This window comes from Ambystoma mexicanum, chromosome 9, assembly GCF_040938575.1.
Source record: "Ambystoma mexicanum isolate Mex_15411 chromosome 9, UKY_AmexF1_1, whole genome shotgun sequence".
Classification (NCBI taxonomy): domain Eukaryota; kingdom Metazoa; phylum Chordata; class Amphibia; order Caudata; family Ambystomatidae; genus Ambystoma; species Ambystoma mexicanum.
Genome location: NC_090931.1, coordinates 921,351,314 through 921,364,374, shown reverse-complemented (window position 1 = coordinate 921,364,374; position 13,061 = coordinate 921,351,314). Strand labels below are relative to the sequence as shown.

General features: G+C 44.1%; 1 protein-coding gene across 1 annotated transcript in view; it reads right to left on the bottom strand.

The window, feature by feature from the left end:
* The window catches only part of TTN (titin), a 364,996-nt gene extending 352,711 nt beyond the window's left edge, over window positions 1–12,285 (bottom strand). The window contains exons 1-2 of the mRNA XM_069616101.1: window positions 12,072–12,285; window positions 9,133–9,236 (exon numbers count right to left, since the gene is read on the bottom strand). Of these exons, the coding sequence (XP_069472202.1) occupies window positions 9,133–9,223 (91 nt within the window). The 5' untranslated portion in view covers window positions 9,224–9,236; window positions 12,072–12,285. The remainder of the gene's footprint in view (window positions 1–9,132; window positions 9,237–12,071) is intronic.
* Between the last annotated feature and the right edge of the window lie 776 nt (window positions 12,286–13,061).

The window sequence follows — 13,061 nt, the reverse complement described above, 5'->3', positions numbered from 1 at the left end:
TGGCAACAGGCATATCTGTGCTCGAAATCCGCCCCTTAGTTAAATGTGCCCTTATTTCCTTACAGCTTTCCCAGCTATAGAACCTGGCCATTCCTGGCTGTTCAGGGCTTGGGTGAGTAAGTAAAATGGCTTTGCCTGCTGTGTTCTCTTGGGCATGGTTTCAACCTGCCCAGCCTCACCATGACACTGTGGACCGTTCACAAGTCAGACCACTGCTGAGACAAGGAAAGTCTTTGTATCCCTAAGCACTTTGTCCAGAAGCAAAAGCACAGGGTTTTGCTCACGTATGCAAACATCCTTGTTGTTACCGTGACATAAATGAGGAAAAAGAACCTGATGTGGTTTTGTTCAGTTTTTAGGGAGCTTTTGCAAACTTGAAACATTCAGATTTCTACTTACAACCCCCCCTAAATGTTTTGGGGGGCTTAATGGAATATGTAGAAGGGCTTTGCTGGCTGTGTTTTCTTGGGCATGGCTTCAACATGCCCAGGCTCACCATGAGCTGATTACATTCTAGACATACCTCCTGGCAAGGCGAACACTATTTCTCCTGTCGATGCTGCGCACCACAGAATAAAGTTGAGTCCCACAATAAATTTGGTCCAATTGTAGACATAGCTCTTGCCCCTTTTCCTTCTCATGCCTTTCTGAGCATGGCATCTATCCTCCGTCCAATCTATCTACCTGTCTTTGCTCCACCCTACCACTACTGCATGTTGTATCATACTCCCCCTTTGCCTCTCTGACATGCAAAGCACTTCGACACCATAACCTATGGCAGAAGGCGCCATGCAAATGCAGGATAACATAACATATCATATTAATTATACAATATAGTCCCTCATTATATCTGGTGCAACTGATAAAGAGGTTAATGAACCTATGTATGAGCCGGATTTGGGACATATAAGATAATGCTGCATCTTTAGAAGAGGAACTTCAGCATGCATTGTCTTTTTTATAGCTGCTTGTCTATGCTGCATAGTACCTTCGGTCCGCTTTACAAAATTAAGGACGATAGTGTTCAGATGATTTTGTTCAAGTAGCTAGACAATGCTAGGGCGTGGCTTGTTGACCCACTGAATAGTATAACCTTTTCCATTTTGGGATTTGTATAGAGAAAGCCACCCTAGCTTGTCAATGCACTGTCCTGCTAGAAATAAAAACACTAGCTGAGGGAGGAAACATGGGCTACCCTCCAAATAGGGAAAACAATCCTATTAGCAGAGAAAGACCAAGTCAGAGGAAAGGGTCTTAATCTTCTTCCAAGAACGATAGAAGATCTATCGTCGGTCTCAGTTCTTCAGAAAGGGCATTCCATTGCCTGGCACCTAGAACCACCAAGGATTTGTCCATTGCCTTAGAAAACTAGAGTTGTAGGGTTGCCAGGTTGAAGCAAGTCTTGGCCCATTGGGGGCAGACAGGAAGTGTTCCATTGAAGTCAGTTTGTCAGATCCTGAGGATCCTAAATGTAGGGTGCTCTATGTGTCAGGGTAAGAATTGGAATCCCCACAGAACAGGTTATCATGCCGTGTTCTTTCTTACAGAGGGGCAACCTGACCTCTTTTTGCATGTAAAGGAACTTGGAGTTGGTCACCCTAACTTACCTAAGGTTATCCAGATGTGGGCCCCATGGCTCACTTTGCTCAGAGGCCTGACTAGGCCGAAACACGTGTCTGGGGTTGCTGTTGGTACTCTTGTTCAAAGGAGGATTGTCATAGCATTTTGGTGCTGTGCTGCTCAAGTGGGTGGGACAAAGACTGATAAGCAAATTAATTTTCTTCCTTTATGAAAGGTAGTGAGCTAAAACATGTGGCTTCGGACTATGAGTGGTCACATTCCCACAGAACAGGTTATCATGCCATGTTCTTTCTTGCAGAGGGCTGCCCTGACCTCTTTTTGTAAGAATTTGATAGGTTATCCGGGCCCTCACAGTGACTCGAGGCAAGTTGCTGAGGACAGGCGTGATCAGGCCATTCTTTGGGATGCAAGTCACAATTATGGCAGCTGCGTTCAAAATAAACTGCAGACGCTGAAGGATTTGCTGAGCGACTCCAAGATACACTGAGTTGCAGTAGTCCAGCTTTCCACAAATAATATAGAGAGCTATAATTGCCAAATGATATTCTGATAGTAAGGGTCTCTGTTTTGACAACATTACATAAGAATTTACAGTATGTGAGCCATTGGAAACTTGGAAGTCTATAGACAAAAGAGTTCAATACCATGTCCAGAGATGTCACTTTAAGTTGAACAGGAATGTTCAAGTTTCAGGTGGCGATATGGGGACATGTCTTTGGAAGCAACAATGAGGATTTCGGTCCAGTTACATTTTTAGAAAATTCATAGTTAATGAAGTCTTACAGACCTTGGGAGGGGCCTTTATTTCATGATAACAGCCTGCTCACAAGTTATGGCACAAGGCTAAATCAGCGGCTGTAAATTGGGAAAGGACAAATATCCAAAGCAATAATGATGCTTCAAAAAGTCTGTAGGGATTGTACTACTCTGTGGTGAAATCAATTACAATATCATAATAAATAATAAAAGGCCAGATGTATGTTTGTCCGAAGCCGTCCAGCCCGCTTAACCTCTTATCACTGCTAGAGGGAACTGTTGCCTTACGCATACAACAATAAGACATCAAGTTCATCTTCCAGGCAAACAAAATGTCTATTTCATGTTATCACCACTAGAGGGACCTGTTGCCTTAGGCATACTTCACGTTGCCCTAAGAAAATATATACATTTTTTTAAAACATAAACAGAAATTCAGTTGATTAAGCACTATTTCTCTAACAAAATAAATAACCTATGTAATATTTCTTGGTATGTATTATTATATAAATAATATTCTTCATCTATGTTTTACATTTTATTTGACTACAATTTACTGTATGATCTCATTTCTACTTCGAATCATGCTGCACATGAATTGTATTACTCTCAGACCCCTCAGCATTATATATTTGAGTCCAAAACCCGCTAGTGGAATCCAAGACAATGAGGAGTGAATTCTACAATTGGATGTATGTACTATGTTGAACTTTCAATGAGTTCTGTGAGATTTTGTTTCAGGTTACTACACTGCCACGTAAAAGGAGCAAGATCTTTTACAAATTGTTTTTTTTTCTATTAACATAAATTATGTCAAAATACAACACATGATATATTTACACTCTGAACATTTCTTCCTTTACACACATTAGCCCATGTACACTGGCTTTTCCACTATAATGGGGTTCATTCCTAGTTTGGCGGTAGTTTGGTAGAATTACTGCCAAACTAACACCAAACGGAATTACTGCCACTTCGCCCCAGTGGCAGTAAATCACCCCTTTTTTATAAGTCCATAGGATTCTTTGGGGATTTTGGCAGAATTACTACTGGTGGTATTTCGTCGGGCAATAATTGTGTTGATTGTCCCTATTTTTTTGGCAGTAGAATGGAGGCTGATGCTGGAGGTAAATCCTCTACTTCAAGTCCAAACTGGGGATTTGGCAGAGCAGTAAAAGTGGCTATAATTCCATTATCACCACTTTTTTACAGCTCTGCCAAACTCGGAATGCGCCCAATGCTTTTTTGTTTCTGTTTTGTTCCGTATTTTTCCTTTCAGATAGGCTTATTTCTTTATTTTCTTGCTGGGAGATATTCTGCCATTGATCTTCTGTGGATTTTCCAACTAAAACGAAGAAAACGGTTTCAAGAAATCTGCTTTAGATTGTTTAGAGACTACCTTTTTGTGGAAGATGAAGACAATAGTTGCTGATACCGCTCAGGCTGTTGCTGAAGTCAGCGAGTTTAGAATGAGGTCAAGACTGGTAGCTATTTAATTAATTCCAAGCATTTTCAATGGATGAGAGGCAGTCAATAATGGGATCCATGTGCTACTATATATTAGAAATGGCCCCATCCAGTGGATTTCAATGAAGATTATCAGCTTATTTATTAGTCCTTCTGGAAACCCGACTGGGTGGTATAGTTTTGTGTCCTTTGGAGTTCATCCATAGCAATACTGAAACGGAATGCTGGAGGCCTGCTTCTTATAAGACCACTAACCATTTCTAGGTATGCTACGCATTAGTAGCAAGCACAGGAGGAGGTGATGCTGCGAGAAGCATTGGGTAGATCTGTCACAGCCACACACCTTCAAACATTGGACCTTCTCCTGTAGTGCCCTGTCACCTAGAAACCTTCATTTGGAGAAAATGTTCATGCCATTCTAGTTGTGCAGTCGACCATCCTAGTGGTAAAGTCACAGAGCTCCCAGCCACCATAAACTGACTGAAAGTGAGAAAATGCCAGCAGTAGCTGAGTGCTCCATCAGTGCACCACATGTGTGGCCACACAGCAGCTACCCTGGCTAACATACACACACACTCCACTCTGTCACCCATCCTTCATCTACTAACATCTAGTCAGCGAGAAAGGGTGGTTAGCGGCAGTGCGCAGCACCGCAGCAGACATTGTGATATCAGACCTTGCCTGTAATCAGGTGATCTATTTACCATATCTTAAGATACAGCATCTATCTAGCCTGATAAAGTAGAATGATTCTGGGGAATTATGTATGTAGTTGGCAAATTAATACGCACTATATGCTTTTGTTAAGTGCAAATAATGTGCCACTGAGCTATTGAGTGTGTTTGTTAAAACTGACTGTACATGTTTATTGTACCAGGGGACGACACATAAAAATCATAAAAGAGAGAAGTGTTAGGTGGTTGGTATCTGTAAATTGCAAACTATTGCATAAATAGATGCATGTTGCCACTGCTGAAAACCATGCGAGAATACTGGTAAAGTAAATTAGCATGTTTGGTTCAAGGCATGCAGGTGCACCAGTGTGTTGGGAGTTATCAATCTTTTCTTTCCATAAAAAAAAGACCAAATATGCTAAGAGGGTTAGTTTGTGAGAGACTGTGGGCTCTTCCAGCATTACACCCAAACAGTCAATTACAGCAACTAATCTCAGGAGGACAGATGACAGTTATATAAAGTACCATGGGTAATCATTTGCTCACAATACTTTGGTAAAAGTCACCGTATGTCTGCCAGTTGGACTTTACTGCCTTCCAGACCCTTTCATGAACAGAAGTTGCACCTAGGTCTCTGGCATGGGCACCGAGTAGGGTATGTCTGCCAGGCAGTGTGGCGTTGAGGCCGGGTCTGTTTCATCATGCCTGCAGCCATGTTTGTGTAATGAGATTTTATCCCAGGGAGCCAGAGACATGGCTGGCGCTGGGCATGCGCAGTATGTGCAGCTGCACTTGACCCCGCGCTCATGGGGCCCCGCACAGAGGGGTGCTGTTAACTCCCTCTGTTGAACGGTGCAGCGTGGACCGTGTCTGTGCTCAGTGCACTTGAGCACTCGCACAGGCGGCCCATTCTGCAGCAGAGAGAAGCTTGCCTCCCAAAATGAGCGGGCAGGTGGCGCCGGCGGCGGGACTTTAACAATGTAACAGTTTGCCTGCACTACTGCGGGCATGATTTTTTCGTGACGTCACAGCAGCCACAGAGCCAGTTACTACCTCGCCTTGCCAGCAAACGCAGAAGCAGTGTGGACCCTAAGGGAAATTCCGGACACCAGGCAGTTCTGTGTGTGAGATGTCCATCCCAAGGGGAAGCCAGAAAACTGGATAGTCAATCCCAGGATTGTCCAAAGGATCGAGGAGTGACCCCCATCTATTGCCAGTTATGTAGTGTAGCTCAGAGGGTTAATGCTGTACAAATCTAAGTGCAAAAGGATGATCTTAGGTCCAAACCACCAGGCAGACTTAGCCTTTCATCCTTCTTTGATTGATGAAATGAGTGCCATATAATGGGTACTAGAATCAGTGCTTATTTATTCAAGACTGTTTTTAAAAGCTGTCTATGCAACAAATATGTATACCTTTTGAAGAGCCATCAGGGTCTATGATTAGAATTTAAAGATAGGGAAAGGTGCACAATAAAAGGCTCTGCCTGATTATAAAACTACCCATTGTGCTGCAGTGGGCGTCAAAACCATCTGTAACTATGCATGGATTAGCACCTATTTTAGCACTCTGGGGGATACAAAGTGGGCAGAAGACATGGGTCTTACGAGTAAATGGTCCCAGGGTTTCCATGGTGCTTGGTCCCAATGAATGTCTAGCCTCGTCTTTCTCCCACACTCTTTATCAGTGTCCATTTTTAGTTCAGACTATTAGGTCGAAACTATTGCATTAGAGTACAGATATGGAGAAATAGCATATAAGGAGGGACATTCCCACCCAGTTCCCACACCTCCACGCCCAAAACACCCCCCCAGCGGGAACTTGTTGAGCTCGCTTTAATCTAGCCTTGCCATCAAACTTTGCACTCGAATTGCCTGCCAGTGTTTTTTTCAAAGCAGTCTTCTGAGTTGTAAACCAACCTACTCATGTAATAAACATTTCTTAGCCAGGTCTGGCTTCAGCCACTCGATTCATAAGCACTCTACGTGTCCTTCACTGAAGCCCTGTTGAAAACAAGCATTGTCAAAGCCAACAGTTTTGGCTTGTGTATAAGTATTAAGCATTTGCCAGGTACTGCCATTAGATGCCCATGTACCCACGCCATTTTGCACCTGCTACCATCTGTGGGCAGTTAATAGCAATACGTCAGTGCCTGGCAAGTACCTTTCCCATGCCTACACAAAAGCCCTAACAGTTGGCATTACCAATGCTTGTCTTCTCTCTTATTCCTTTTCTCGGACCTTGATTCATGACATTGTATTAACAGCTTCTGCGGTTTCAAGGGAGCAGAATCAGGAGGGTGCAAGAATCCAGTTTGTGAGTGTTGCTGTTGCAAATACACTAGGACATTTCGTCAACTCTTCATTGGCAGCATGATTTTTTTATAAGCATAGATTGCTGTAACACAGGTGCCCCATTTGCAACAGATGTTCTTAGCTATATTTGTTATTGGATTTCTTTAGATCCCAAAGAAAGAGTCGAGTGATAGACTCTATCATAATTGCAGCTACTAGCAGTGGTCGAAATGTACGAAAAGAAGTAGTGGAACTATGTTCCTCACTGGCCTGCACCGCTCCCCACAAACCCCATCGCTGCGCCCCCTCCCACGCACAATACAAACCCCAAAACAGATGCTCCTGCTGTTTAGGGGAACGTTCTTCAGTGCAGTGCACTGAAAGTGCAAGTTTCAACTTCTTCCTATACTTTTATTTTAAAACGAAACTATTCCGGAACAGTTTCTTTTTTAAAGTAAAAGTATAGGAACTGTAACACTTAATTAAAACGAGTAGAGGAGCACCGCTCCCGCCCACTTCGACCACTGGCTACTAGAAACAAGAGCCTGTAATGCAGGGTTTCTTTTAGACACTTGCCAGAACATCTCTGGTAAGGCGGACTAAACATGTATTATTGCCCAGACCGGTGCAACATCATCTACTGCATACACCTGGCTCATGATGTGCCACACACACCAAATCAAATCAGTGTTACAGGAGAATCCACAATAAGTAGGTACAGACTGAGCTTTGTAGAACCATGCCTATGAAGTGGCATAACACTGTAAACTGGCTGCTTTAGAGCATCAGCAGGACTCCCCCTAAGGAAAGTAACTAAGGTTTTGTGTGAAAAGGCAATATTAAAATTATGAAGAACTATATTTGAAGCAAGTAACCATCACTTCCTGTGATGCCACTGTCAGTGATGCCATCCCATGCAAATTAAGGGGCCCGCACTTAACCTTTTAAGGGGCCCGCGCTTAACTTGACGCATTTGGCCCTGCAAATCCTAGGACCGGCCCTGACCACAGATGTAACCAAATGTATTCTGCTTTCAATGCTCGGGCAGCATCCAAAATGGTGGATGTGGCCTATCGCACGCCACATTAAATGGAAAATGTCTGTCTGTAATTTGGCACTATGCTAAGTGAGGCATTTCAGACACCGGCAGAAATATATAGGTATCCGTCTAGAAATTGACATGTCATTGGCAACTAAATGGCAATGTCTCTACCAAGAATGGGTAGCAAGACACAGATCCATCTTCTTTAAATAAAATACTTTAAAATGATTTCTTGATCGTCTCTAGAGAACCTATCGTGGCTGGACATCATGTTGTTGGAACCGTTATCCGTGACATTAACACAAGTACGCACAGCACTTAAGTCTGGCTAATAATAGCCACCTATCAGGGCAAAAGCACGTCCGGGCTGTATCTCCAAGGGCCTGGTACACTGGGGGATTCGCACAGGATCACTCCGCGGAGGTGGCTTCTATTCTTAGGTCGAGTTGAGCCTGGTATCACTAGCCGATGAGTCAGGTTCAGGGCGCGGCCTGTCGAATGCTTGGGTGGGGGATAGGGGCTTATGCGGCCTAGCTGGTAAAATTAAACTTGACGCTCGGGGTCTTGGGTTCCATAAATGCCAACGTCGAGAATGTGCTGGCTTTGTCACAACTGATAAAGAGGTGAGGCTGAAAAGGATCAGCCCATCGGCTTGCATGGAACGCGTCTGCGTCCTGAGTCAACACCACAAGCATTTTTCTTTGAAAAGGAGACCTCTGCATACCCTCACACTGAGGCCTACTGCATACCGTCACACTGAGGCCTACTGCATACCCTCCCACTGAGGCCTAGTGTATACCCTCACACTGAGGCCTACTGCATACCCTCACACTGAGGCCTACTGCATAGCCTCACACTGAGGCCTACTGCATAGCCTCACAATGAGGCCTTACATTTCTTCTCAATCTCTCCTTCCGCAGACATGTCTCACACCAACAGAAGTCAATGGGTAAATAAGAGCAGCGCTCTGCACTGGGTATGGGCAAGGGTGGGGTTAGCAGAGGACTACTCGTCACCATGGTTTCAGGCCTTTGCTTGACTTCAACTACAGCCCCGAGGATTCATTAGGTTGCTAAAGCACGCCAAAGGCCTGTGTGGTTTTGTGTCCGCTGGTAACCCAAATGATGGCAGCCATATCGCCTTGTGCCTGTGACCTAGCAATGTTGAATTTTTTGAACTGTAAACAAGGAGCCCTACAACAATCTGAGGTCATTTGCATCAACAACAACAGTGAAGCATTACAAAATATTTTAGAGTATCCACTGGTGCCTCAGGGTTTTGGCGCTTTACAAATGACAAAATAAATAAACAAACTTACCACTAATATGAGCCTCAAAGGTTGCAGCACTACCCTCAAGTGCTACAACGCTTTGTAACGGCTGTATAAACGTTGGTGCTTGCGCTGCCATCTTGATAGGCACTCTGAAAGCAAAACACAGAAAAAATTAAAACGCATGGCAACACATACTTTAGGCGACATACAGCAATGCAGATACTATATAGATTGCTTTGACTCGGAGTACCCTCGCCTCATTTCCCTTCCGCCAATTAAAGGGAGGCAATGCAACCCCAGCTCCAATTATAGCAGTCGGCCTAATACAAGCAAGAAAGAATGGGCTTGTGTCTGGGCCACCTGTAAAACAGGGTGTGTGTGACTTGTGAAAGCAAGACCGAGAAGAATACTTAATTCTGATATGTTCCTACATAGCTGCCAAGAAGCCCCATTCTATGTGTGACACATTCCACGAGACCTGGCTTATTACACAACATCACTTTGCATGACGAGCTTGGCGATCCCATACTTAACACAGGTAACCGTAAAACTACAATTCCCAGAATGCGAAATGCAGTGTACTGAAAAATCAGGACTGGCTTAAGGTGTCACACATGGATGGCCCCACCAGGCCCTTATGGGTAGTAGCATGGGCCGTCGGCTGATGTAATATCGTGTACTGGGTTCTCATTTCTCCCCCAATCCCAGTTGGCCTGGTTTTAATATTCTAGAATGGCTGCTGTACTATTTAATGAGTGATTATAATCACACATGCACACCCGTCATGGTAAGCGGTTGCAAAGTGAGCGTGTGGTTGTGTCAGAGACGGGGCTGCATTCCTTTCTCTGACACACGGAAGGAAATCCTTTAAATGCTCCGAGTTCGTGTTATGTTCACCGTTTGGTTACAGTGAGTCCATGAACAATGTGTGAAGCGCAGGCAGGTTGCCTAGGGTGACCAGATGTCCCGGTTTCGCCGGGACTGTCCCGGTTTTTGCTGCTCTGTCTCCCTTTCTCAAGATTATGTTCCCATTGGAAACTGCAGTGGTCCCGGTTTTTCGTAGTGGGTCTTAGCTGGCAGGCATAGCTCGCACAGAAAATATGCTGCATTTTACAAATTAAGATAGTGTTGGTTTGTTAGAAATTGATTATAAAATGTGTTTATTTTAACAGTAACACGTAAACCCCCTCTCCTCCAAACGCTACTGAAGTGTAGTGCCTTGACAGCCACTTTCAAGAGTTAGTCCTACTTTTATGTTAGTTGCCCTGTCCCAGTTTTTTACTTTTTAAATCTGGTCACCCTAAGGTTGCCGGATCTGGGGAACCCTGTTCTCCGGATCTACACCTGTTCCCGAGCGAGGCGCTGCTGTCGGTGTCTGGCATAACAAGTCTGTCAGCAGCAGCAGCAAGCCTCGCCCTCGCATTCTGTGTGGGAATTTACTTCCATAAACCAACAGGCCTTCAGCGGGAAACAGAATGGGGGCCACGGCCGATAAATGGCCCACACGGAGTAATTTACAAGTCAACAAGCTTCAATTTTGCATTCTAAAGGAGTAGTTACATCATATGCTCTAAGTGCAGACAAGTTCAATAAATAGGGTATCCGGTGATTTCGTCACCGAAAAGAACATCGAGGGGCACTCGATATTCGTTTTAACCCACTATCCAACACTTTCTCCAAATATTCTAGGACTGGAGTTTGTTTACATAATTGCACCAGTCCTAAAATATGTCAGGAAAGGTGTTTACTAGGTTACCAAAAAATATCGAGTACCCCTCGATGTTTTTTCCTAGCGATGAAATGACATATAACATTGTATTTTCTCAGCGTGTTCTGGTTAGCGTGTCCTCTTGAGAAAGTTTAGGTGTATGTACATCATCGTCTTCGGGCAACTACTGCATATTTGTGTTAGTTGACTGAAGTAGACAAATTGTGGAGTACCATGGTCAGCACATATGCCTATAAATTAAATAGAAATGAACTGTGCATACACGTTAGTTTGATAATTAATAGTGTACGTGTGTGTACATAAAGTATGTGAGGTATAACTGCATGGATACGTTTTTTATTTACAACGTAGCTTTTTCAAATGCTCACTTATATTTTAAAGTTATTTGTTGTTTCAGTTATTTTTCTAAGTTGTCCAATCTCTCCAATATTCGGGAACCAATAATATACATTAATAAGCTTCTGAATTTGAACATTCTAGAACTGTAAAGTTTGCCAGTGAATCCTTTGTGTCTATTCAGGGTTAAAGTGGCGGCTTCCAATATGGCCTGGTCTAAAAATAAGGCCCCCCTCATCTGACTGACAGCAAGCAAGTGTTCCCTGGCTGGGGGTCAACTGATACCCCCGCAGTCCATTGCCTTAAAAAGACATGGCGGCTCAGCTGATGTCACATGCTCCCGGTCAGGGCTATTATTGGCTCTGCCCAGCTGGCGGGTGAGCGATAACCTTCTGCATTCCCCCCACACGCAGAGATTTCAAGCAAGCGGCCTGTGTGTGGCCAACTTTGCACAAATGATGTTAGAATGTTGTTCCAACATCCTCTTTTCAATAGGCGTACCACACACATGCCAGTAGCACTCGTATATATGTGCTCGCTCGTAGCAGTATCACAAGTAAAGCTACACTGCCACTTCTATATACATGCAGGCTTTCATTTTACTTTTACACACACACATATATATATATTTATCATTTTACGTACTATATATATTTATGTATATAATTATTACGTACTATATATATGCATATATATATATATGTATATATATATATATATATATACATATATATATATATATGTCAATTGTCACAAAAGTACAGGAAATATTAATTAATTGCCTTACACAATATTTCTATACTCGTAAAAAGTTTATGTTACATATCTGAAGTTCCCCAGCGTCGCATACAGCACCACGACAAAATAGCCCTTTGTAATATTTTTAAAAGATAATTTTGTAATTAAAAACGGTACTGACCTTTTCAAGAGCGCCTATAAAGGGTGGGCTGCGCCCAAGTTGGTGATTTCGGGGAACGACCTCCTTATCCGTTTGGTTTTTGACAATCCTAGTGTGTGAATGGTTGAGCCTCCTGCCCTGAAAACAAAACTACACAGCGGTTGCCTCTGTGTAGCTTTGCTCCCCTCCATGCAATCCCTACACCCGAGGCAAGGTTGGGATGCCCGCACTGCTCAGAAGCGCCCCCAGGGCTCCTGGCCTCTTTATACGACAGATCTGCTGACAGAACCGCATCACCGCCCTGCGGCGCCCCTGATTGGCTGCCGCAAGGAGCCGCGCGCGGGGAGGCGGGACCCGCGTTACGAAACTGCGCACCTGTCGAGAAGGCCCGGCCGAGGCTAATTTTGGGAGCACTAAAACCACGAGAGGAGAGCGACACACGCGCACACGGGCTTCAAGGTTCGTCTCTACTCTCTTATACAATACTGGCAGACCACTTGTGGTTATTTCATTTGCAGATAAAAGCGAGAAATAAGAAGGGGCCGTTTCAGGTGATATGCCAACCCCCCAAGTGGCACCAATGAGGCCGGCCTCTATAATTCAGAAGGCCGCCTTTCCCTAGCAACAGCTCAGAGCAAATGCCTGTGTCACTCACCGCCCGAAAAGTGCACTGACCTCATCCCTGGGCCCCAAAGTCCCACGAGACCACTGTAAGGATTGCCCCATTAATGCCCGCTAGGAACCCAGCGTTCGAGAGATTTCTCGCTTCCGTGAAGGGCGGTGACCGATTCTAACAGAGTAGGAACGTAAAATGAAGAGACTAGTGGAACCATTTCATACTATTTGCCATGTCACTGAGTACTGCGCCATTTTTGTAATGTCCGGCCATTTACACTAAAAAAAAAAAAGAAATCTGGAGAACCTTACAAGCCAGCAAATCATGTCATCGTAATTCAGGGTGACAGCACAATCCCACATAAGCACGAATTTGGTCAAGAGAAAACTATTAAT